Below are 23,971 nucleotides of genomic sequence, written 5' to 3'. Positions count from 1 at the left end.
CCTTGTTACCTTTTTTAAAGATTGGCACTACTTTACAAACTTTGAGCTTGTATGGAAAAAGGCATAAGGCTAAAGGAATATAAATTACACCAATTACATTCTTATGTATTAAAGAAGATATACCATATATATCACAGCTTCTCGTTGGTTTCATTTTGGCTACTATAGTACATATGTCTATAGGAGAGACAATACTCCACGTAATGGGATTCTCAGGGGTTGTGATTTGCATGAGATCGGTTCCCGCAGTATCCACTCGAGGGATACTCTACCTCACATTATTTACGGGCTCTAAACAGAAGTTGGCGAAAACATCAGCAGCTGGAATATTGTGATAGACACTGTAGGAGCCCAGTTCTTTCCTCACAACCCGCCAAGCAACTATACATGTGTTCTCTAGGTTGATAATAAAGTTTGCATTACTACTTTTTATTGCTTAATTTATCTCAGCTCTGTAAAGCTTTTTGGCTTATACGTAGGCATCTCTGTAGCCAATGTCTGTCTTTAGCTAATGGCGCAGTGTAGCGGGTACAACGGTTATCGCTAGATAACCAGATTAAGCAACGTCGAGCGTGGCTGCTGCTTGGATGGGTGACCGCTGAGTGATCCTGTCCTTGCAAGCAGCCCGCCTGTCCAACCATTGGTGGTGGTTCGGAAGTCACCTTTAAGCCATTTGTCCCCAGGTTAAGTTAGAGAGGGCTTCTTAGCCCTAACTTCGCCTGGTTAAATAAGACATTTTTACTTTACTTACTTACTTTACTCTGTCGGCGAGTAGACCAGTAATACAAGACCTTTTAAAGGCGCTCATCTTTAAATGCTGCCAACTCTGCTGTATACCATTCTTGGCATTTAGTTTTTGGCATGTTTCTCAGGAAAATATATTTAAATAAAGAAATATGTCATTAAATGTATTAAACATATATTCCCAGTTGAGGCCACTTAATAAACTAGCACAATCGAAGCCATTTAAGGACTGTTTAAAGTTTAAGACCTTCAATAGTTGAAGAGATCGAAAACTTGTTTGATCAGGACCCACATTAATGTTAGTGTCTGGTTTGTATTTACACAAAATGTACAGTTTAATACTCAAAAAGTAATAGTCCGATATTTGGTAATCATGAACTTTCACTCTATAATCAGAGTTTACAATGTTACTGACAATGTAGTCATTACAGGCTAAGCATATATTAATAATTTGAAACATTATCAATTGGTTTGAGCCTTTACTCTTTGACCCTGTTGGATGAATTGCGCTCGAGGATCAAGAATACATCCGAAACGAAGTGATTACTACTCTCATCATGTGTTTCTGAAAGTACTGAGCACAAGGCTGTTTCGATCTGTGGATACCTTCAGATAGGTGTAGACCTTAGATATCAAAGGTCAAACCTACGACGACTTCAGATGGAAAAATGTTGGCTGTTTCGAAGGTCAAAATGATAGGTAAACAAAATTTTACCTTTCTACTAGTAAGTTAGAACCATTAATAATTGGCAATTTATTAAAAATCGAAAAAATGTTACAAGCAAGAAGAACTGTGAAAGATCAATATGATTACTTGTTAATTTCACGGGATGTGGTGTTATACGCCTGTTTTGCTTGTAGATGCACTGGAAAATGTTTCTACCATGTTGGATCTAGATTTTCTTGTTCTTGTTCTTCATCGACAGTTGGTGCCTGGTGGAAGGAAGGACAACTCTGAACTCAGTGAACTGTAGTGAGTTTGTGAGAAAAGTTGCAGAATTGAGAAAATCAATGTGGTCGAGGTTAGTGAAATCTAATAGGCTTGTATAGAAAAAGTGAGATACTAACAATTTTATAATAGTAGTTTTGAGACCACCACAAATAAAATATGAGTGATATATGTTATTAGTTAATGAAGACATTAGCCTACGGCGTCAAATATTTATGGAAGTGAGTAGAATTATAATAATCTACCACTTTTGTTCATCTAAGTAGTGTTCTATCAATTCTAGGCCTATATAAAAATAAATTTACATTTGAGAAGTAAAATGTATTATTAAATTTTGCAAGTGTTAGTGTTTTTGCTGCAGTACAATAGGCGACCAACATGACAATCAAATCAGTGAAATGATATGTTATAAAATCTAAACTATCAAATGCAAAATCGTAAATATTTGCCCATTATTATTTAGTTAGTGCCAGCTGTTTTTATTATATTGAATAACAATATTGTCATTTGTGTGGTGAGTAATGACTGCAAGTAAAATGGCAATCAACATGCAATTTTTGTGTCAAAATGTGTTCTTAGATACAGAAGAGTGTTTTAAATGGCTACAAGAAAATGAACTTGCACCTTTAAATCCAAAGTGTCCCGTTTGTAATGATGAGATGAAAACTAGGGTTAGAGGTGGAAACCAAGTAAGGTTTCGTTGCAAGAAAAGTAAAAACAACCATGATATTAATCAAAACGCATTAGTAAACACTTTTTTTGAAGATTCAAAATTTGGTTTGATAAATATAGTAAAAATTATGTACTATTTCAGTATGAACATAACCAACTATGATTTCTTAGTACATGAATGCAGTTCTAATGGCGTCAGTGCGAGCAGAAATACCATAGCAGATTGGTTATCACATTGTAGGGAAATTTGTTTTTTATGGTTAGGGGACAAATTTGAAAATGAAGAGTTGTTAGGTGGTGAAGGAGTTATAGTAGAAGTTGATGGGACAGAGATTGGGAAGAAAAAGTTTAAGTATGGAAAATTAGTACAGGGTACGTTCATAGTTGGCATAATGGAAATAAAAACAAATGTAGACATGTCCCAAAGAGAAAGAAGAGACGGTAGGTTCCGTTTAGAGGTTTGTCCAGAAAATAAATGGAATGCTGAGTCACTTATCCCATTAGTAGTGAAGCACGTTAAACCAGGAACCACCATAGTCACAAATTTGTGGAAAGGCTTTTTTGGTCTAAATACAAAAGGAAATGACCATTTTATTGTCAATCGAAAGAACTTTGTTGAACCACTGCCTTCTGCAAAACCTTATACAATGAAATCCAATTGGAGAGCTACATTAAAACCAGGACTCAGGAGTGACTGCATTGCTGATCGTCTCGCAGAGTACATGTATCGACGTGAAGTGATGCTAAATGGTGATGATCCGTTCGAGCATTTTGTTAAAGCTGTCAGACATGTTCACCCTTCAAACTAGTAAGAAGTAAGTAAGTTTTATACTGCTTTGTTACATAAATTCACATTGATATAAACACATGGCCAAAATATTGTTCTTTTACAAATAAAATAATAGCTGAACTAAGATAGACTATAAGCAGCATACAGTCGTTATTGGGTTGTTTTTATTGAAGTTTCAATTGATTTCATCAAATTAATAATTCGATAAATTACAGTTTATTTATCTCAACAATTGCGGCATTTATCCCTATCTACTATTTGTTATTCGGCTATATAAGTAGGTAAATACATATGTATGTTTTATAAATAGAAAGGGTTGAAGTTCCTTGCTTGAATTTAGGTACTATCTTGAGGGATGTGTCCTTTTTTCACTAGATGGGTGCATTGATGGCCAATCAATACTTTCCCGGCCTCAAATCAAGTGCCAGATGATCTAGCAATCTAAACATCAAAAAAGTACAAATTCGAAATGCCGGTGGTGCTGCCACTACGCACATATGGCTACAAACGAAAAACATTCCTCGAAATGGTACTCAAATTCAAGCTCAGATCATGTGAGCGAATAAAGGCTAACTTTTCCTTAAGCACTACTATTGGCTGCAGTATGTTAAGCACCCAACACTCAAATGGATTCAAATATCAATTAGATTAATTTAAATTCTGCCAGACTTGTTCACCGTGTAAAGTAATTGTAAGTACTGCGCTGCTCAAACTTTGTATGATTAAAGTTGTATTATTTTCTATAATCTAAAATACGTATATTTCTTTTAGATATAAAAATATAGCTTTACTATAATACAATCTTAAAACTTTGGGTACTTTGGGATTATACCGACCACACCCAGACATGAATCGTTATTTCACATTTCGTTTCTACTGATTACTAGATTAGCGTAGAACAATATTTCGTCAATATAAAACAGGAATTGTCTTATCGCAAACCCCTCCCCATCCTCAGACAGAGGTCAAAGTCGAGCGTCTAGTAGATAACGTGATTGCAGAGTCTCGCCGCCCGTTCAGCTGGTGCATCGCTTTGTTGTACTTCCGTGTTTTACCTCTACATTTCTCCAAACACAAAAATTCAACAAAAACAAACATTTACCAAACTAAACTCTTTATTTAAAAAAACACTCAAAACTTGTTTTTATTCTTGATCACATTCCGCCACCCAAAATGCGAGTGCCTCCGGCCATCAGCGCGGGCTTCGGCAGCACCTTCGGTGCTGCCCCGCGCTGATGTCGACGAAAGAAAAACATCCCTCGAGATAGTACCTATCAGTAAAATATCAAATTCTAGAGGGGCTAATCAGAAATATAAATTGAATTGTAATGGAAAGGTAATTATGTACCGTGCAAATCACGTGATGCCGCGCGGCCTGCCGTAATCAGGATTCTCGAGAAAGATAAGATAACAGCGACAACAATACCGATCACAATACCTGGAAATGCTTGTAAGTTTGTAATTTTGTAATTGAAGAGTTGTTTTTTCGTTCTATCATGTTTGTTTCTATAAATTTCTATTTTTGTGTTCTTCATACTGGTGTGGTCGGTATAATCCCAAAGTACCAAACTTTGTAATATAATTCAGTTCAGCATTATTGTTGCAAATTAATTCAAAGTTAAATCATGTATGTATGGTATTTGAGTAATGGCCGATAGAGATGGGCAATACTATTATCTGTCAATAACCTATTACGAAATAGTGTGTTGAGGTGTTACATTCATGTAACCTGTCACCATCATAACATGTTACCAGCCAATCTAATCTCAGTATTAGCATAATGCTGTTACTTTAATTACTTCACTGAGTTGCAAGTAATTTGAGACCAAAATTACATGTGTATGAGCACTCACGTGATCTGAGCTTGAATTTAGTTACTATTCTGAGGAATGTTTTTCTTTTATGCTAGAAGTGCGGTGTGGCAGGCGCCACCGAAATCAAGGATGTGATCTGAGGTTGGGAAAGTACCGATTGAAAATTCCCATGGCCATCATTGTAGGTTTCGCATCCCCTGTACTCAGCTGGTGAAAAAAGAAAACATCCTCGTGATCTATATATATAAAAATGAAACTGTTCGTGTGTAACAGCATCACTCACAAACGGCTGGACGGATTCGCCTAATTTTTTTTTTTAATTTGTTCGTCTTGATCTGTAGAAGGTTATAGGATACTTTTTATCCCTTTCCCGATTCAGGATTCCGCCCCACTGGTTACAGAAATACCCGTAAGAAGAAATGCATTGCAGCAAACATATGTTATTAAGTGAAAGAGTCTTTTCAAATTTTTAATCAGCTGTTCTTTGTAAACATATATAATGCGACAAAAAATTGTTGTTATTTTTGACAGTAACTAAGTAAACATAAATATTTTTGACGTTTCTATGTAAACAAACATTTTTTGACATTTACAACGTGTCACAAATGTCAAATTTTTGATAAACGGAAACTTTTATAATAGATTTTATGATATGCTACGATGTATTAGTAGAGCAATAAATTAATTGGAAAAACGTATAATAAAATTAGTATTTCTTTTCGATGCTTGATTGATGTAGCCCTCTCTACTGCCACGCGAGCGGAGCCGCGGGTTTAGGCTAGTAGTACCAAAATTTAAACTCAAATCACATGAGCGCTTGTAAAGGTTATCTTTAACTTTGGTACTACAAGTAATACATTGATATGATATTACCTAATCTAAAGCTACTTACATCGTGTAATAACATTCCATAGCGTAATACTCCCATTCCTAGCGTTATTGCTTACACCAAATCACCTCAGCAGTTACTGGGTAACCTAATACCATGAAGTCGTTATGAGAATGCCAAATCTTTCAGCCCAGCTGTTACTGAAGTAACAGTATCCCAGTAATGGGTACTGATAAACCTGTTACGATCATTAATACTGCCCATCTGTAGTGGCTGGCCGTAACAATGGCGATGTACATGTTTTATTTGTGTGTGTACAAGGTGTCAGGCAATAGTAAGTAAGTAGGCTAAATGTTACACTGTTTCTTTTGTTACATTTTGTAAAAGATGTAGATACTATTTTATTCATCATAAAAGTATTAATTTTTAAGATATAAAAACAGCTGAAATATACTGTAATTTGAAATACCTATAATGTAATTTGGTTTAAGGAAATATATCGTTACTCATTAATATCGATGATTTGATAATCATAAATATCGATAATTCCAAGTGTTGGACGCTTATTAAACTGCAGCCTAATTAGTAACATATTTATGATAACCTTATCTAAATCTGATAATAAGTAGTAGATAGAAACAGAGTGGCCTTCAGATAATTCAAAAGTACCATAAAAATAATACCAGTATTCTCAATAATTTAGACAATGCTTGTATTAAAAAAAAAATTAAAACAAGACTGCAGTTTTGTAATTAACATGGTGACAGTATTGACAACGAAAATATGACACTAACTGTAGGATTAAGATCTTGAAGATTAGAATAAGTGTGTTCAGTTTTAACAAGAAACTACACTTAAATATTGATGTGTTTATGTTGTAGATGAATTACATTCGAAATCAGATCTTCTCTACAATCTCAAGTTTATTCAAGAAACCAAAACTTCCAACTCTTCCTTTAGTAAATACATTAAACGTCACTTCTCAAGTTTCTCCTCTACAAAGTAAGTACAATTGCTCTATCTGTAATTATTTATTTGTACAGTATTTATTGGTTTTATTGTTTGTTCTATTTACTATCATTTATTCATATCAATTATTCAGTGTTTGAATTTTTTCTGCTTTGTTAGTTAATGGTTAGAGTTCTTTTACATGTTATATTTATATTTTGCATGTTTTGGTATGATAATCTATTATACATATGTATAATATATGTATACTTTTTGTATTTGTTTATATCTATTAATTTTTTTTAGTTTTTGTTTTTAGTGTTTTTATTTTTTTATAATGATAGTTGAATATCTAAAAACTATTTATAATTTTGAACCGAAATGTAAACCAGAAACAAAGTCATTCCACTATCATAGCAACCGAGCGCGTAGTGTTTTTACACTCAATTCTGTATGAAAAACATAGAGGATTATATATAATCGTACTTTTTTACTTTAAAAACATTAAATTTTGTTACAAATAAACAGTTGCAACAGAATATCAAAGGACCCGACGGAAGTTAATGAAAGAGGTAGCACAAAGACGGGCGGACTGCCCTTTTATTTTATGACTAAAATAGAGTTCTGGCATTGACCAAGAAGAACTTAAGTACAAAGTTTTAAGTCTCTGGGACCTTATTATCAAGAGTTATCACCCAGACAGGCAAACAATGTCCATAAATTGTAGAAAATAATTTTTTACAATAATTTTTAGGCACATAAAAAAAAGTTATGGCTCAATATTGAATTAACTTATAAATGTTGTTTAAGTTGAAGTTGAACAGATTTCTAGAAGGATTTCCTCAAGAGTATTTTATATTTCAAAGATACCAAGTAAACTTAACAATGTGTAGAATGAGTGATGATGCCCTGTAACAATTTAAGGTTAAATGTTTTTATTAACAGGTTATTAACACTTTCACTGACGCCTCCTCATTTTAAAACGTTCTTGCACTGCCACCCTTTTTTAATAATTTTTTAACCAATTTTATTATAACAAAACCATGAGGCTTAAATTTTTTCTGAGCTGAGTTCTTCCTCTTTCTACACAAATGCTCATGCATAAATATTTTCAAATAGAAAGCCATGTTTTAAAACATAAAAATATAGTGTTTTTTGTAAAAAATAAAAAGTTGTCCAAAAATTTCACCATGACTAGTCAGTCTATAACATAAATATATTTCTCATTATTATTTACTGTATTCAGTATTTTAATTACTGTCACTATAGCTACAAATCTTTACATTTGAAATCCACTTAAGTTTAAATTTAGTTGTTGTGGGGCCATAACCTGCTTGTTCCAGGGCCATAATAAAAATCTTCTGTACTTTGGCATTATACCGACCACACCCAGACATGAATCGTTATTTGACATTTTGCTTCTACTGATTACTAGATTAGCGTAGAACAATATTTCGTCAATATAAAACAGGAATTGTCTTATCGCAAACCCCTCCCCATCCTCAGACAGAGGTCAAAGTCGAGCGGTCTAGTAGATAACGTGATTGCAGAGTCTCGCCGCCCATTCAGCTGGTGCGTCACTTTGTTGTACTTCCGTGTTTTACCCCTACATTTCTCCAAACACAAAAGTTCAACAAAATCAAACAAAAACTAAACTCTTTATTGAAAAAAACACACAAAACTTGTTTTTATTCGTGATCATACTCCGCCATCCAAAATACGAGTGCCTCCGGCCATCAGCGCGGGCTTCGGCTGCCCCGCACTGATGTCAACGAAAGAAAAACATCTCTCGAGATAGTACCTATCAGTAAAATATCAAATTCTAGAGGGGCTGATCAGAAATATAAACTGAATTGTAATGGAAAGGCAATTATGTACCGTGCAAAAAACTTAAATAATCATGTGATACCGCGTGTGCCGTAATCGGGATTCTCGAGAAAGATAAGATAACAGCGACAACAATACCGATCATAATACCTGGAAATGCTTGTTGATTGATGGAATGTTACTTCTGTTACTCAACTACATTGTTTTATAACGTTCTAAGTTCATTGAAAAAAGTTTAAGCGTTGGGGGCATATAACGGAATCTGACCCCACTAACAATTGATAATCGTTGTAATTTTGTAATTAAAGAGTTGTTTTTTCGTTCTATTATGTTTGTTTCTATAAATTTTTATTTTTGTGTTCTTCATACTGGTGTGGTCGGTATAATCCCAAAGTACCAAATCTTAATTACAAGCTGGAAATAAAGAAAAACTGTACAATTTTTTAACTAACCATTTATTTATAAAACACTAGGATACAAGTTTATATTACTATTATGCTGATTTTTTTTTTTTTTTTTTTTAGTGAAAAACAGTGTCAACAAGTCCATCAGTAGTAAATTCAGGATCATTATCTGTGTCTTCTTGGAATAAATCATCACTTTCATAGTCACTTGATTGTCTTCAATACTGTCACGATTTGTTGTATTTACTTACAAAACAATCGTAAACTAAAGTAATAGCAAGCAAATCAATAACAATGCAGACGACGACATCAAACAGCCACTGTGACGCGATGACAAGTTCGTAACAAACCACTTTTTCCCGATATTCCGGATGACTGCCAACATTATTTCATAGATCATAACGTTTAAATGCATTTTTATTACAGGAAAAGTCAATGCCGTCAAAAGCCTTTGTCGGCAGTCTAAAGAATTCCATGCCCAACGTCAAATGATGTTGTTGGCAGTGAAAGTGTTAATTAAAAAATCGTGTGATTAGAGGATAGAGTTGTCTCTAAAGAAACAGGGGAATTAACAGTCTAATTTAGTTGATATTACTGAATCTCTTCTCCCAACACTCCATTTGCCAAAGCTAACAGCTTCTTCGTTAGTGCCTGATTTGAAAATGAATAACACAAGGATGTCCAGACAACAAGAGAAAATAGTGATCTCACCTCATTTTTCCAAATTCTTGACTTTCACTCCTTAAGTGTAAGACTAAGAATTAGTAGATCTGTCTACAGTGTAAGTGAGAGTGATGTGACTGTCTGTGCAGTGTGGTGTCGGGGGATGGCGTCGCTCATGTGGATGCACAAGCACGGCCCTCATCGCAAGCTGAGACCCAACCGCAACCCTCTGGGCGACAAGCCGTTTGCTAAGGGTGTGGTTCTCAAGACGCTCATCAAGAAGCCCAAGAAACCTAACTCGGCCAACCGGAAGTGCGTGTTGGTGCGACTCTCCACGGGAAAGGAAATGACTGCGTATGTACCTGGCATCGGACACAACCTACAGGAACACAATGTGGTACTTGTGAGAGTAGGTCGGCTCAAGGATGTGCCCGGAGTGAAGATCAAGTGCGTCCGTGGAAAGTACGATCTCGGCCATGTGATCAAACAACCGCAGAAGTAACACTCTGTCAGCACTGTTAGAGTGAATTTAATTTAGTTGTGTTTTGAGTTTCTTACCTAATTTCTTCTATTGTTAAAAATAATTTTAATAAAAGCAAGTACAGTGTTTATTTTTTATAGTGGAATAGTAATAGCCATAATCTTGTATGTATCACCAAATGTATATATATATTTAGTTGAGTTGTTATTGTTTGTACAAAGTTAAGACCAATTGATGTGTATTGTACACATAACACCTTTTGTTTTAAATTTGTAGAAATTAAGAAAGCAGAAGTTCCATAGAGTTGTTTAACAAAAATTAAGTGTCAGAGGTTGCTTTTGAGTTATAACAATTTTGTTTTGTTATAACAAAAATATCAAATTTAAATACAGTTCTAATTTCCCAGTTGATGTAATTAATTAATATTTATAACAAATTATGTTTAATGTCTTTATTTAGACTATGAGATGTATTCTTATACAGATTTATTAATTGTAATAAATAATTTACATTTTGAAACAAGTAAATTATATTGTATCTAATTTAATATTTACCTTATTGGCCGAGCTGAATTAACCAGTCATTATATTAAGTGTGCACCAGATATAATTTTCTTGTACTATATGAGATATCATTACAAGCCTGGGCTGTATCGAATAAACTGCTTAATCCACTTAGGCCTGAGATATATTGTTTAAACTTCAGATGAATATAGAAAATTAGAGCTATTAAAATTTTAATTGACATCTCTTTGCATTGTTAATGAATAATAAAACTAAACGTCTAGGCTTACGTCATACTATAGTTAATTCTTTGGAAAGGTATGTACTATCAAGTTTTACGTCTTTAGGACATTTCTATAAAGATTTGTCTCACATACTGATGGACAATGACACGATTTTAAGAAGGCTCTGTCAGGTCCTTACTTACTCTTACTCTTACTCCTGTGGCCACTCGAAACCCAGATGGTTTTTGACCTCGCCAACAATGTCTCTCCAACTTCCTCTATCTTGAGCCACTTCCAGTGTAGCGCGAATCGTTCTTAAATCCTTCTCCACCTGATCTCTCCATCGCATCCTAGGTCTGCCCAATGGCCTCACTCCCTCTGGTTCCCCTCGCCACACCTTCTTTATCATTTTATCTTCTCCCCTACGGGCAACATGGCCCATCCATCTCATTCTTTTACTCCTGATCAGTGCATTCATTATTTATTTATTATTATTAAGGACCTGACAGATGGTCCTTAATAATAATAATAAATAAATAATGAATGTTTGTTCTTACTGTACTGTAATTTTGACAATTACTACAATCCAAGAATAAATACCTCGACCAAATATGGTCAGGTGGTTGGTCTGGCAACTGATTTTATATCGTATTTGCCCAAATTTGCAGACAAGTCAAAGTTAAAACTTTGTTTTTCATTTACAGAAACTTGGATAATTTTAGTGATGGCGATAAATCTAATAAGCGGGGGGAAATAAATATTTGTCATTGTTTTGTAGTCTTCTATTTTGGGTGTATCTTTGCAACTTTAGTGCTGTGGGATATGGCCTTCCATCAGTGACAGATTATTAAATTGAATAAAGGTTTAGAGAAAACATACCTAATTTCTACACATAACTATGATGGGACGTGTTGATTGTTTTAGTACTTTTGTTGAGGGTATTTGGGTATGAAACTTTTAACTTTATGTTGTGGTTTCTAGATTTTCTTTGTCAGTGAAAGGTAGGTAGATCAGATCTTCAGGTGATAATATTGAGAGTTAAAAGTGATATCTAGTCTAGAAGTCACGTGTTAGTTTGCACTGATTCGATAGAGGAATTTTTCTTAACTCCTTAACTGCCACACCCGTGTTACCAAGTGCCAAACGGCTGCTTTGCTACATGATGCTTGGCAGCTGTAATATGATACACATTGACACACTTAAAATTGGCTATCAGACACATCAATAATAGTAAAGATGGCTGTCAGACACATCAATAATAGTAAAGAGGCTGACAGTGGGCTTTAAGGGTCTGTATATGGTTAGCCGACTCTGTTTTAACATCTATTTATGTGTCTAATGGTTCATTTCAAGATTTTCAAGCTAAAAGTAATGATTATAATATAAAAATTATAATGATCTGAGAAAAAATTATCATCTCATATTGTCTAATAAGAATTGCTTTGTTGATTCCAAGAAGAATCAAGTTTTGTGCTTATACAATGCAAATTGGCTTGGGACTCAGGTCTATTTATCCTAGGAAGATTTAGTATCAGATGTTTGAGTAAAAAGTGTAAAATAATATGATCTGAGAAAAAGTTATCTCGTATTGTCTAAGAATTGCTTTGTCGATTCGAAAAAAATCAAGTTTTGTGCTTATACAATGCAAATTGGCTTGGGACTGCAGGTCTATTTATCCTAGGAAGATTTATTATCAGATGTTTGAGTAAAAAGTGTAAAATAATATGATCTGAGAAAAAGTTATCTTGTATTGTCTAAGAATTGCTTTGTCGATTCCAAGAAAAATCAAGTTTTGTGCTTATACAATGCAAATTGGCTCGGGGCTCAGGACTATTTATCCTAGGAAGATTTATTTTCAGATGTTTGAGTAAAAAGTGTAAAATTGTTAATGTAATAATTTTTGTCAGTCATGCGTTTGAGGTGTGCCTTATAAGATATTCTGGCATTTATTGCTTCTGCGATAAGTATCTAAGTTGGACAGGCCATTTACCAATGAGAAACACATATCCTGCCTATATTTAGACAATAGTGATGACATATTTTTTCATGGATATTCTGAGAAAGTAACTAAATATTAAAGAAAATTTAGCCAACTCGGTATATTGTATGTGCATGAGATTGTAGATTGTTTCCTGTAGTTTGGATTTTATATCCTATAGATATAACTATTTATAACTCATTAAGAGTTTAAAACAAGTAAGACACCGAAACCGAAAAATTTTATGGAAATTCTGTTCTTTCACCCCTTCACAGTTTTTTATGTTATGACGTAATATTATGTTTGTAACACATAATGTTGCTATGGTTGGAAGGGTTGATTCAATTTGAATGTTGAATTTAGATCCAGTTCACCTTCTTTTTATTGCAGCGTCTGGTATCTGATGCTGTCTCAGATTTGACTCTTAGAATCTCAAGTCATGTACATCTGAAGAGATCCAAATAAAAGTCGGCGACAAAGAAGCTCAAAATGAACCTGTCCACGTGATGAGACTGCCACTTCACCTAGATTACACTATATTGTTGTATCTTGTTGTCTAGGTGTCTCTGATGTCGAAACGATGTAAATGTTCATTTTGAGCTTCTTCGTCACCAACGTTATTTGGATCTCTTCAGACATACAGGACTCCAGATTCTAGGAGTCAAGTCTGAGACAGTGTCAGATACCAGACGCTGCAATGAAAAGAAGGTGAACCGGAGCTAAATTCAAGATTCAAAATGTTCATAGCGATTGCGTAAAAGTGTGCTACTGATTTAATATCATGCATCATCATATTGTTCCTGTTTTATTCTGTTGAATGTCGTAAGATTGAGCCAGAAGCATTTCTATGACAACCGCACATCGTGCAAGTAGTTCTGACATTTTCTAGTAGATGTCAGCACTTCCTTAGTCCTATGTCATGAGTGTTTGCACCTTGGTGAGTTCTCCGAAGTCACACACTGGAGACAGCTACCACGTGTTGTTGCGTTTCACGCGTCCTGGAGTATATTATGGTTTTATTTCGAGTGTTTATTGTGCCATTGGCTTCCTTTACGTGATGACAGGAGCACGGACAGTGAAAATGACTTAGTGGAAGATGTATAAAAAATTATAAAAGGATATATCTAAACTCTAAAAACCTGTCTGTGTAAAAATACAGGTGAAATTTCAGCAAAACAACATATTTTTAGGTAAAAAAATAAAACCGTTAAGGAGTTAAAATTTTCCTTTTTTAAGTGAAAATATAAAACAATTATCTTATACAATTAATATGTGTAAGTTTCTCTAAAAATATTACATTTATATGAACTTGACTAGCCAGGAGAGAGTTGTCCTGGGGTAAAAATACTAGTATAGGTTGTAAAAATAAATAAATCACATCAAAATTTTAATGTTGGAATGTAACACTAATAACAAAGTTTTGGTTTGCTAAGATTTGAATAATCGTTATAGCTAATGTGTATGGATCAAGAATCTTCTTAACTGGACAAAAGGCAATAAATTAAAATGAGTCAATCCTTAATTTTTCAAGAAATTAAAACGTAATTTTTTTATCTTTTGTTCTCTTATGACAAGATTCAAGATATTTTATTGTCATTAAGCACAATACATATTATGCAATAGACAAAGTCAACATATTATATAGCCTACTTTAATCTAATCTTTAGTCTAGGGCACAGTTATAGGACAAAATACAGTATTGCCAGCTAGAACTAAATAACAATAATATAAAATGTAAATAAAAACAATAAAATTACAATTAAATAATTTAAAAATCTATACATTATGTGCTAACAATCCTAATCTTAAATTAACAATGGGATTAAAAAACTTAAATGAGCTAAATATCACAGGCTAGGTAATCTTCAACAGTGTAAAAAGCTTTATTTTTCAGCCACTTTGCAATGGTAACTTTAAAATTATTAAGTGTAACATTCCATGCCTTCTCTGGTAATTTATTAAATAATTTTATACTGAAAAATATCTGGCTGTTTTTGGTCTTTTCGAGTCTGACTGGGGGTAGATCGAAGTAAATACTTTTTTCTTGTGCAGTGTGTATGAACATCTTGTCTATTTATGAAACTATTCAAATTTTCTTTTACATCAAGTAATGAGCAGTAGATGTATAAACTTGGCAAGGTCATAATTTGAAGTTCTTTAAAAAAAGGTGAACAAGATTCTTGTTTAGAAACATTTTTTAAAATCCTAATAGCTTTTTTTGCCATAAAAATATTTTTTTTGGCACTGGAACTGTTTCCCCAAAGAGTCACACCATACCTCAAGTGTGAGTGGAAAAAATGCATAATAAGCAGTTATCAACATCTCTGAGTAACAGTATTCCTTAGTTTACATAATTAGGTATATAACTCTAGATAGTTTAGTACATAAATAATTAACATGATGTTGCCAGCTTAATTTACTATCTAGGATAACACCCAATAAACTTAACAGAATCATTACTGTATTTAGTATTATTGTGTAGAGATAATGTTTAAATATTCAGTTTTATTATGATTCACTGCCAACCCATTTGCTTTAAACCATTCTAGAGCTAATTTAAATGAACATTCTTGATCAGATTTTAAGATTTGTGAGTCTTTATTACAGTTTAAAAGAGTAGTATCATCCGCGTACAAAACAGAATTACAAGGTAGGCTAGATGAAAAATCATTGATTGCAACAATAAACAGAAAAGGTCCCAAAACAGAGCCTTGCGGAACTCCCAATTTCACTGTTCTGAAATTGGACTTGTTCTCCCCTGGACAACCATCTGTTTTCCTGTCAGATTAAATAAGATGACAATTAATTGTAATGCTTTATGTTTTATGCCATAACTAAACAACTTTTTTAACAACAACTCATGATTAATACAGTCAAACGCTTTACTTAAATCTATCAATGTTGCAGATGATATAATCTTTTTCTTCAAAATTATTTAAAATGTTTTCCACAAATTTTTCCTATTGCTTTCACAGTATTTGATTTTTTATAAATCCATATTGTTCTTTACAGAGCAAAATTGTTTTGAGAAAAGAAATCATACATTGGTCTTTTAAACAACACTCAAAAATCTTACTCAGTATGGGAACCAAAGAAATGGGACGGTAACTAGCAGGATCTGCCTTGCTGCCCTTCTTATATACTGGTACTACTTTGGAACATTTCAGTGCTTTAGGAAAAAATCCCCTCAGATAACATCCAGTTGAATAGAAAATGTCAATGGTTTTACTATGTAGGGTATAATATCCTTGATGATTTTATTAGAAAAACCAAAATAATCTTCACTTTTTGGACCCACTCAACTTAGATACATATTTTATAATTTCAAATTCGGTTATTACAATTTAATTGGAATGTTTTACTAGCATTTATTAAATCTAGATAAATAATTACTCAAAAGCTCAATAGCAGTGTCAAAATTATTTTGCTTCAAATGTGTAGTACTATCTATATTTATAAAATAATTCATTAAAGTCATCAGGTTTTATTTAATTCTTCAACGCTTTCTTTCTTACAATGAATTTCCTTTTTTTATTATACTCCAAGCAGCTTTACATTTATTTGGAGCTCTCATAATATATCTGTCAGTGGCTAATCGTTTTTTTTCTTCCTTAATTCTATTTTTATACATCTTTTTTATTTCTATATACATTTTTTTGTGTTCAGCTTCATTTTCTGTGCCTTTACTTATCTTGAATCTATCATAAAACACTGTTACTATATTTCTAAGTTTATATAGTTCAGGTGTAAACCAGTCAACCTTTGGTCTATTTCTACTTTTGATTTTGACATCTTTAACAGGACAGCATTTCTTTAAGTGAACTTGTTAATATTTGTATAAAAAAATCAAAAGCATCGTCAACAGTTTGAAAAAAAGTAAGCTGCCACCAGTCAGTCTGATTCAGTCTATGTTCAAACCTTCAATGGCACCAAAAGACAGATCTCTCACTTTTCTTTTAAGAATATTTTTGTCTGGTACTGTATTTGAAAAAATGCAACTCATAAAACTCTGTGTATATACCAGCATGATCAGATACATTTGGTTCGATAACTTGACATTTTACTTTTGTTTTTGCTTAAATTACTAACAACATTGTCAAGGCAAGCATCTTCTCTAGTTGTATCAAAATTATGGACAATACATATTAAATGATCTTAATAAATTCAAAAAAGTAAATTTTTCAGAAGAATCTTTTCTTACATCTACATTAAAATCACCTGTTAGTATCACAGTTGCAAAATTTTTATTTAAATATATCATTAAAGACTCCAAATAATCAAAGAAACTAAAAATATTACTCTTTGGAGTACGGTTAGATGGTAACTATAACAACATCAATCTCCTTTAAATATATAGCTGTTGCTTCCAAAAACAAAGACAACACAAAAAATTACTAATATCTACAGTTTTATATTGGATTTTCGACTTTTACAAAGATTGAGCTGCCGCCCCTACAGAGTGGTTTCTCTCTACAGTAAATACTTGCTAATTGATAACCATTTAGTATATAAAATCAGATTCTTCATAAAAATAACCAGTGTTCATTAAGAGTTAGGATATCACAGTCATAGCTATCTAAAAATATAAGTCTAAAACATCTACCTTATTTTTTATACATTGAATGTTAAGATGAAAAAGAGTTAGGGGTTTGGATGAGTGCTGTCTGTTTGTTCTTCTATTTCGATGACCGTGAAGAGGAGGCTGCACATTTCCCGTCAAGGTTTCGACAGTAGGTTGTAACATGTCTTCCGTACTGGGTTCTCCTGCGCTGCTCGGGTCCATGGCCGAAGGAGGTCGAGTACTGTAACTTTTCACGGCCTCATCAATTTTACCAGCCAGCCAAGTCCTTACCTTTGGCATTGAAATGCATACCGTGCTTCGTGTGCATGTCCTTTGTAGCAACACTTGCTTCCACGAAAGACACATTGCCAAAAACCATTGCTTAGTTCTTTTAGCACTAAATTGGTTTTTCTTGTTTCCTTTATTCACACAAGACCACTCAGCGAGATCGTACCTATTTGGTAGATCAACGAGAATTACCTTTTTTTCTTTCACACTTTCTAATGTATTTGTTATGTTGTTAATTAAAACCTCCGCTTCGTTCCGTGCCACATCATTTGTTCCACACATAATAACTAGAAAATCTTCTTTGGAAACCACTTCACCATTGATATTGTCCATGTTTAAAATTTGTTCAGCTCGGCCACTGGTCTTACAAAGCCAACAGAATTTTAGAGAGTGTTTGTTATTTAAGTGCCATGCAAGATCCTTACCATGGCTATCAGAACAAATTAATATTTTCCCTTTTGGTTCTAGGTCTACTACATAGCCCACTTCATCATTATCATTCATTGTCTTGACGTAAAACATCATAAATATTATTTGAGAAAATATTTTTTTCTGTAATTTCAACCTTTGTTTTTTTCTTATATTTTTCTTGGGGGTTTGTTTTCTTACATTTAGAAAATGCCTGTTCACTCAGGGTCTTAGTTGAAGTTTTCTCATGGGAATTTACTTAGTCTGGCAGAAAGAATGTGGTTTGATGGAAGGCTAAGTCTATTTGACGAAAGTTTCTTTTTTACAACTGTAGCATATGTTTCCTCAGATTTTTTCTCAAATTCCACAATTTTATTTTCAAGTTTAAACTATTTCCTCTACTTTCAGCAACAAGAGATGTTCCAACTGAACTTTTTCATCTTTGTATTTCTGTATTTCTTCTTGGGCTTTAATGAGGTCTTCGTGTAGAGATTTAATAAGGAGGTCAGAATGTTGTAGTTGTTGTTCCAGTAATTCATTTACATCTTTCATGTTCATGTCCAAAATTTCATCTTCATTACACTCACCACAGCTCCACTTTACTTTTGAACTCTTTATTTCCCCATAGTCCTCAGCTGTTAAGCTCGGTACACTTAAGATGAAAACCATTTTGCACATTTGTCTTTGCATAAAACAGCTTTCACATTTTTTGTAACATTTTTTAAGCAAAACTCCACATGAATGCTTTATTTGTTTACTTTTCATCCTTTAAATTTAAATAAAACAGAGTAAAACAAAGTTTAGTAAAATAATTAAATAAATAAATAAAAATAATAATAAGTAAAGCTACTTTAATACAATTATTCAACTGAGAAAAGAATAACAAATTAAATAAAGAGTGCAAAAAGTTCAGTCACTGGGAGGGATTTGAACCATGTACCCAATGCTTGGGACAGTTCTCTACTCTAACCACTGGAGCTATCTCAGACGTACAATAACAAGTCAGATAGAACTTAATAGCTGGTTTACATCAGCTATTTATCAGTTCCAGACACGTTTATTCAGTTCACTGAAAATACCTTATCACACAGTAAAAATTAAACTAATTAAGAGACTTAGAGATTGCACCTAGTCCTATAAGGACCTTTGAGCTGCTTCCGGAATGACAGGATATTCTGGATTTGTAGGTTGGGGGTAGGTACCGCCTCCTATCGAGATCCATGAGGAAGAATTAAGGGCACTAATCTCAAGTCATGTTCCCTCGAAAGAAAGGGTGGCCAGCTCTGAACCAACCTCTCCAGTCAAAGCAGGCAGAGGGTGGCACACCCTTATATCTAGGCTAGCAAAAACCTTTGACACTTAGGGAACGAACCCCACCAACTCCAACAGTCATCTCCCGTAGTAGACTAGACCTATCGAATTACCCTTGCACACCAGAATCTCGATATTTGCGGTAAGTGATGTGCCGCTCCTGGGCGTCCATAAAGTTGCCCAGAACAGTCAAGTTCTTTATTACATGATCTTAAAGCACAGAAATACGTCAAATATAATAATAAAATAACCGTACAGTCTAAATTTTATTTCATCAGTTGTCAAAAGATCCATAAATTCATTGAAGATGTAGACTGGCTGGTAGGTTAAGATATTCTGAAGACTCTTTTTTAAATATTCATTAAACTGTTGAAATATAACTGGTTAATGTGGACACTACAGAATGGAAGAAACTTGGCTCTCAGAAGAAAACGTTTAAATAAATCAGACCGTATTGTGACAAATCAACTGTTTTAAGTTGATTGAAGTAAAGTTTTATTCTATCACAATCAGATAAAGATAGCATATATGTATGATTGTTTATAGAAAATTCTAAATATTTAGTGGAAACAACATATTAATAAATTTTAAAGGAACTGTTTTTTACCTCGCGGTTAAAAAATAATGTACACCCACTAATCTAAGAAACCTCCCTTTGTAATAAGTAATTGAAACAGGAAGATATGAATATTATTCTGCGACCAAATAATGTAGTACTTCTACCTAAATAAATCAAATTTAAAAGCTAATTGTATTGACAAGTATTGAAACTAAAACTCAACACTGTTTTAATTGGAGAAAAACATACATAGGATGGTGGTGATTCAACTAAACATAACTATTTCTTCAGATGAGTATGTTATATAGTTTTTCACTTTTTAGTGGAATATATTATGTAGGTAAAGTGTATTTAACATGAAGTTTTTTTAATCATTGATAGTTAAGCTGACCTTGATTTAAGACATCAGTATTAAGGCAAATTTTCAACATTAAAAGCTACTCTAGTACAAAGGTCAGTGAATTTTATCAATATTTTTTTATCGTTCTACACAATCAATACTTTTTGTCTTCACATGAATACTGTTTTCATAAGTTTAAATTTAATAAATGTGGGTATTTGATGAGTGGTAATAAACTGGCAAAATAACTTAGTGGAAACCATTACAGTGGTTTTTTCTTTCAAATGTAAAAGTGACCTTGAAAATTATTATTGTATATTATCATGTGTTATTATTTATCTTACTATCTTATCATGTGGAGTTTATTATATAGTCATCAACTTAGACTTAAGTGATAACAATATTGACATTCACTATTGTTATATAGAATATTAGCCTGTAATATATCTGCTATTAGCGTACATCTGATCGGCTACATATGATGCAATGAATGTGCAGCTGCTATAATATAACATTATTACTTTTCAAAATATAAAACTGTCTAAATGGATTGTCTTGAGATGTAGAGAATAGAGCAAAATCTGTATGAGGCTTATATGAGTTACAGTGTATTAATTTAAGTTTTCAACATTTTAAAGCTGTGTCATTCACCTTAAGGTATAAATAACTAATATTTTATTTAATACTGCAACTACACGATTCCCCAATTAAATGCACTGTCAACATTCGATCTAGAAACTTGACGTTATTAACCTGTGCTATTATACAATCACTCAAAATTTCTTTTGCTTGTTTGAGAGTTATTTCATGCTTTTATTTGTTAGAAAGAAGATTGTGATCATTTAGATAATCTGAACTATTTGTAAGAATTATATATGATGAAATTTTATAGAAATTGTTTACCAGTTATTTAATGTTAGAACATTTTTGTTTGAGAAGGACTCGGTTATCGAGGACAGGCCAGTAAAGTACACCACGAACAGTAGAGCGCACAGTATTAAACCCTGAGGAATTCCAAAAGCTACTAGGTTAAAATGACAGAAATTCAGTTGTCATTTTATTATAGTGATAAATGTACAGTATGTAAAACACCAACATTTAACAGTTTTGTTCATAATTATTGTGGACACTATCAATGAATTAAATAGGCTAGACACATATACATAAACACGTTTTCTTTCTTATCAATAGGCAGTCATAGATTCTTCAAACATGATATCAGCACTCATAATGTTATGTCCTCCATAAAGTCAAGAACTATCTGCAACAGTTTCTTCATACTTTGGTTCAAGTAGATTTTTTACATTGAAATTTTGTTTGATACACACCTGCACATATTGGAATCTTTTCAATACAGGTGAGGCTAAAATGAGGGAGATTGAATACTTTTTTATGACAGGTATTATATCCATATAGAGCATTAGAGCTTTGATAAAATGTGTTTTTAAGCATGCATCTCAAAATTTAATAGACATATGGATGGGATTATCAACTTTCAAAATAATGTGTAATAATTTTCCATTTGACAAACTTCTATATTTTTCTCTTATCAAAAATTTGTGAGCTGCGTTAACTTTGTTTAACACCTTCACTGCGGCAAGTTTTGACTGCTAGATCAGTAGTATGTGACAGTCTACCACATTGAATGTGTTAAATCGATCTTTTTGCCACAAGCTTGAATTATTAAACACTTGTTTTAGGTAAACTTATTGTGTATTCCAAGATTTAAAAATACTTATACCTGATCTGTCTTTGAATCAGACTGAATAAAGAAAACAAAATGAGCACATCTTTCGCAAACCTGAGACGACTAGGTGTCGGCAAACGAGTGCCAGAAGATCCGATATTTGCTGCTGGCGATGTTCTGTGTCACATGTTCGTGCGTCAAGGTGTTGTTGATATCGACGACGAGCAGCTCTGCCACGAAGTGTGAGTATTATCTTATTATCGTATTATAGTATAGTATTATCTTTCTCTCCAAAACCAAAATAATTTCACTAATACAGAAACATAATAACTGTTGCCTACACACACACTTCTGGTGAAAGTAGATAAATATCCCTCATGGTAAAACCTAAATTCTAGCTCAGATCACATGAGCACTCGTAAATGTTATTTTTATATGTATAATAGATAGTATGTATTTACCTACTTATATAGCCTAATAAGAAACAGTAGATGGGGACAGAGTGACCTCCAGATAATACCAAAGTACTATAGGTTTGATGAAATTTACAATGGTTGGTGAAATATTAGATGAAATCTCATCACCAATATAAAGTCCTCAACACAGATATCTCAGCAAGGCCAAAAAGAGGAAAGCTTTAAATTTTCTGTTGCAGTGAAAATAATGAAAGTTTTAGGTTCTCCCCGATTAAAACACTTATTTGAAGGGGTACATGAAAAATATTTTTAGCTAGATAATATTCTTGTAATTATCAAAGTAATTTTCACTACTACACCATGATTTAGTGAATACTTCAAAAAAGGCAAAAGATAGATTTAAAGATATACCACTATAATACTAATGTATAGCCTTATATGCTATAGTGAGAACTTACAATGTGAATTGTGATACAAAATGATTATTTTAAAACTTTTAACTTTTTCGTACACACTTAAGATCTTAGTTTGTAACGTTGTTATGAATCTATGTCCTGTCTCTTACCACATTTTCACTCTTTGAAAAACTTCAATCATAAAGATATTTTGTTAAACAAATATTCGTTCAAAAATTGCAAATTTGGCTTAACTGGTTGAGCTCATGTAGTCCATCAACCATTTTTTTGTAGAGTGGCTTCATTTCCATGTGAAGTGCCTGGCTGTCAGGAGACATTCTCCGCTCTGTTAGATTTCGAGATGCACTACAACTCCCGGCACCGCAACATCTGCAGCCAGTGTCGTAAGCCACTGCCATCCGCGCATCTGCTGGACCTGCACATCTCCGAGTCCCACGACTCGTTCTTCGCAGCTCAGGCTGAACGTAAACCCATGGTGAGTACATCAGCGTATTGCTTTTGAGTAGAGAGGTCGTAAAGCCTACTGTCTCGGGAGAACATATTTCCTGATGCTGAGATGATAATGAATATTATTATACTTCTTTGATAAACCATACAATGACCATAGAAAGAGATAAGTGGTATGCAATGGAGACCCATCCCCAAAAATGGTCCTCAAATTCTGCACTGATGTTTCACTCCTGGATTCAAGAGTTGGTTTGAAATATTTGGCAGGATCCAGACTGGCAGTGGCCTTAAGAAAACAAGCTGTTTATTCAAAGCAAGTAGTCATGGTACTTTAAATGTCCAGAATAAGTGCAAAGGTTAAGCTTAGTACTTAACACTGTCTAATAGCCAGACTGCTTTAAAGACATTGGATGTCTACACTGTAGTCTAGGGTAGTATAATTAAAAATATCAACTGTTTTCGGTCAATATATTTTTGAAATAGTCCTATTTGCAAGAAATGAAACATGTCGCCACCCTTATTTACATTACTAGGAAAAAGCATGTTATCACTCATAAGCTAAAGTTAAAACAACAACAAAATGTGTGTACATTGGGAATAAGTTTTTAAAATGAATTCTTTTTCAATCACAAAAATTATAAATCTAAAATCAAAATTAAAAAAAAACTATTGTAAGAATATTTAATCTAGCACTCTACTCTTTTGAAGAACT

General features: G+C 33.3%; 2 protein-coding genes across 2 annotated transcripts in view; both read left to right on the top strand.

The window, feature by feature from the left end:
• Positions 1-3,169: 3,169 nt before the first annotated feature.
• LOC124367925 (zinc finger protein 511) overlaps positions 3,170-23,971 on the top strand; it is a 39,486-nt gene continuing 18,684 nt past the window's right edge. Inside the window, exons 1-4 of the mRNA XM_046825131.1 lie at positions 3,170-3,180; positions 6,680-6,800; positions 22,055-22,222; positions 23,086-23,287. Coding sequence (XP_046681087.1) covers positions 22,074-22,222; positions 23,086-23,287 — 351 coding nt within the window. The 5' untranslated portion in view covers positions 3,170-3,180; positions 6,680-6,800; positions 22,055-22,073. The remainder of the gene's footprint in view (positions 3,181-6,679; positions 6,801-22,054; positions 22,223-23,085; positions 23,288-23,971) is intronic.
• LOC124368330 (40S ribosomal protein S12, mitochondrial) lies at positions 9,804-10,142 on the top strand. The gene has a single exon (XM_046825605.1). The coding sequence runs from the start codon at positions 9,804-9,806 to the stop codon at positions 10,140-10,142; it is 339 nt and encodes a 112-aa protein (XP_046681561.1).

This window comes from Homalodisca vitripennis, chromosome 8 (genome assembly GCF_021130785.1).
Source record: "Homalodisca vitripennis isolate AUS2020 chromosome 8, UT_GWSS_2.1, whole genome shotgun sequence".
Taxonomy (NCBI): domain Eukaryota; kingdom Metazoa; phylum Arthropoda; class Insecta; order Hemiptera; family Cicadellidae; genus Homalodisca; species Homalodisca vitripennis.
This window is presented reverse-complemented; position numbering and strand designations above follow the sequence as displayed.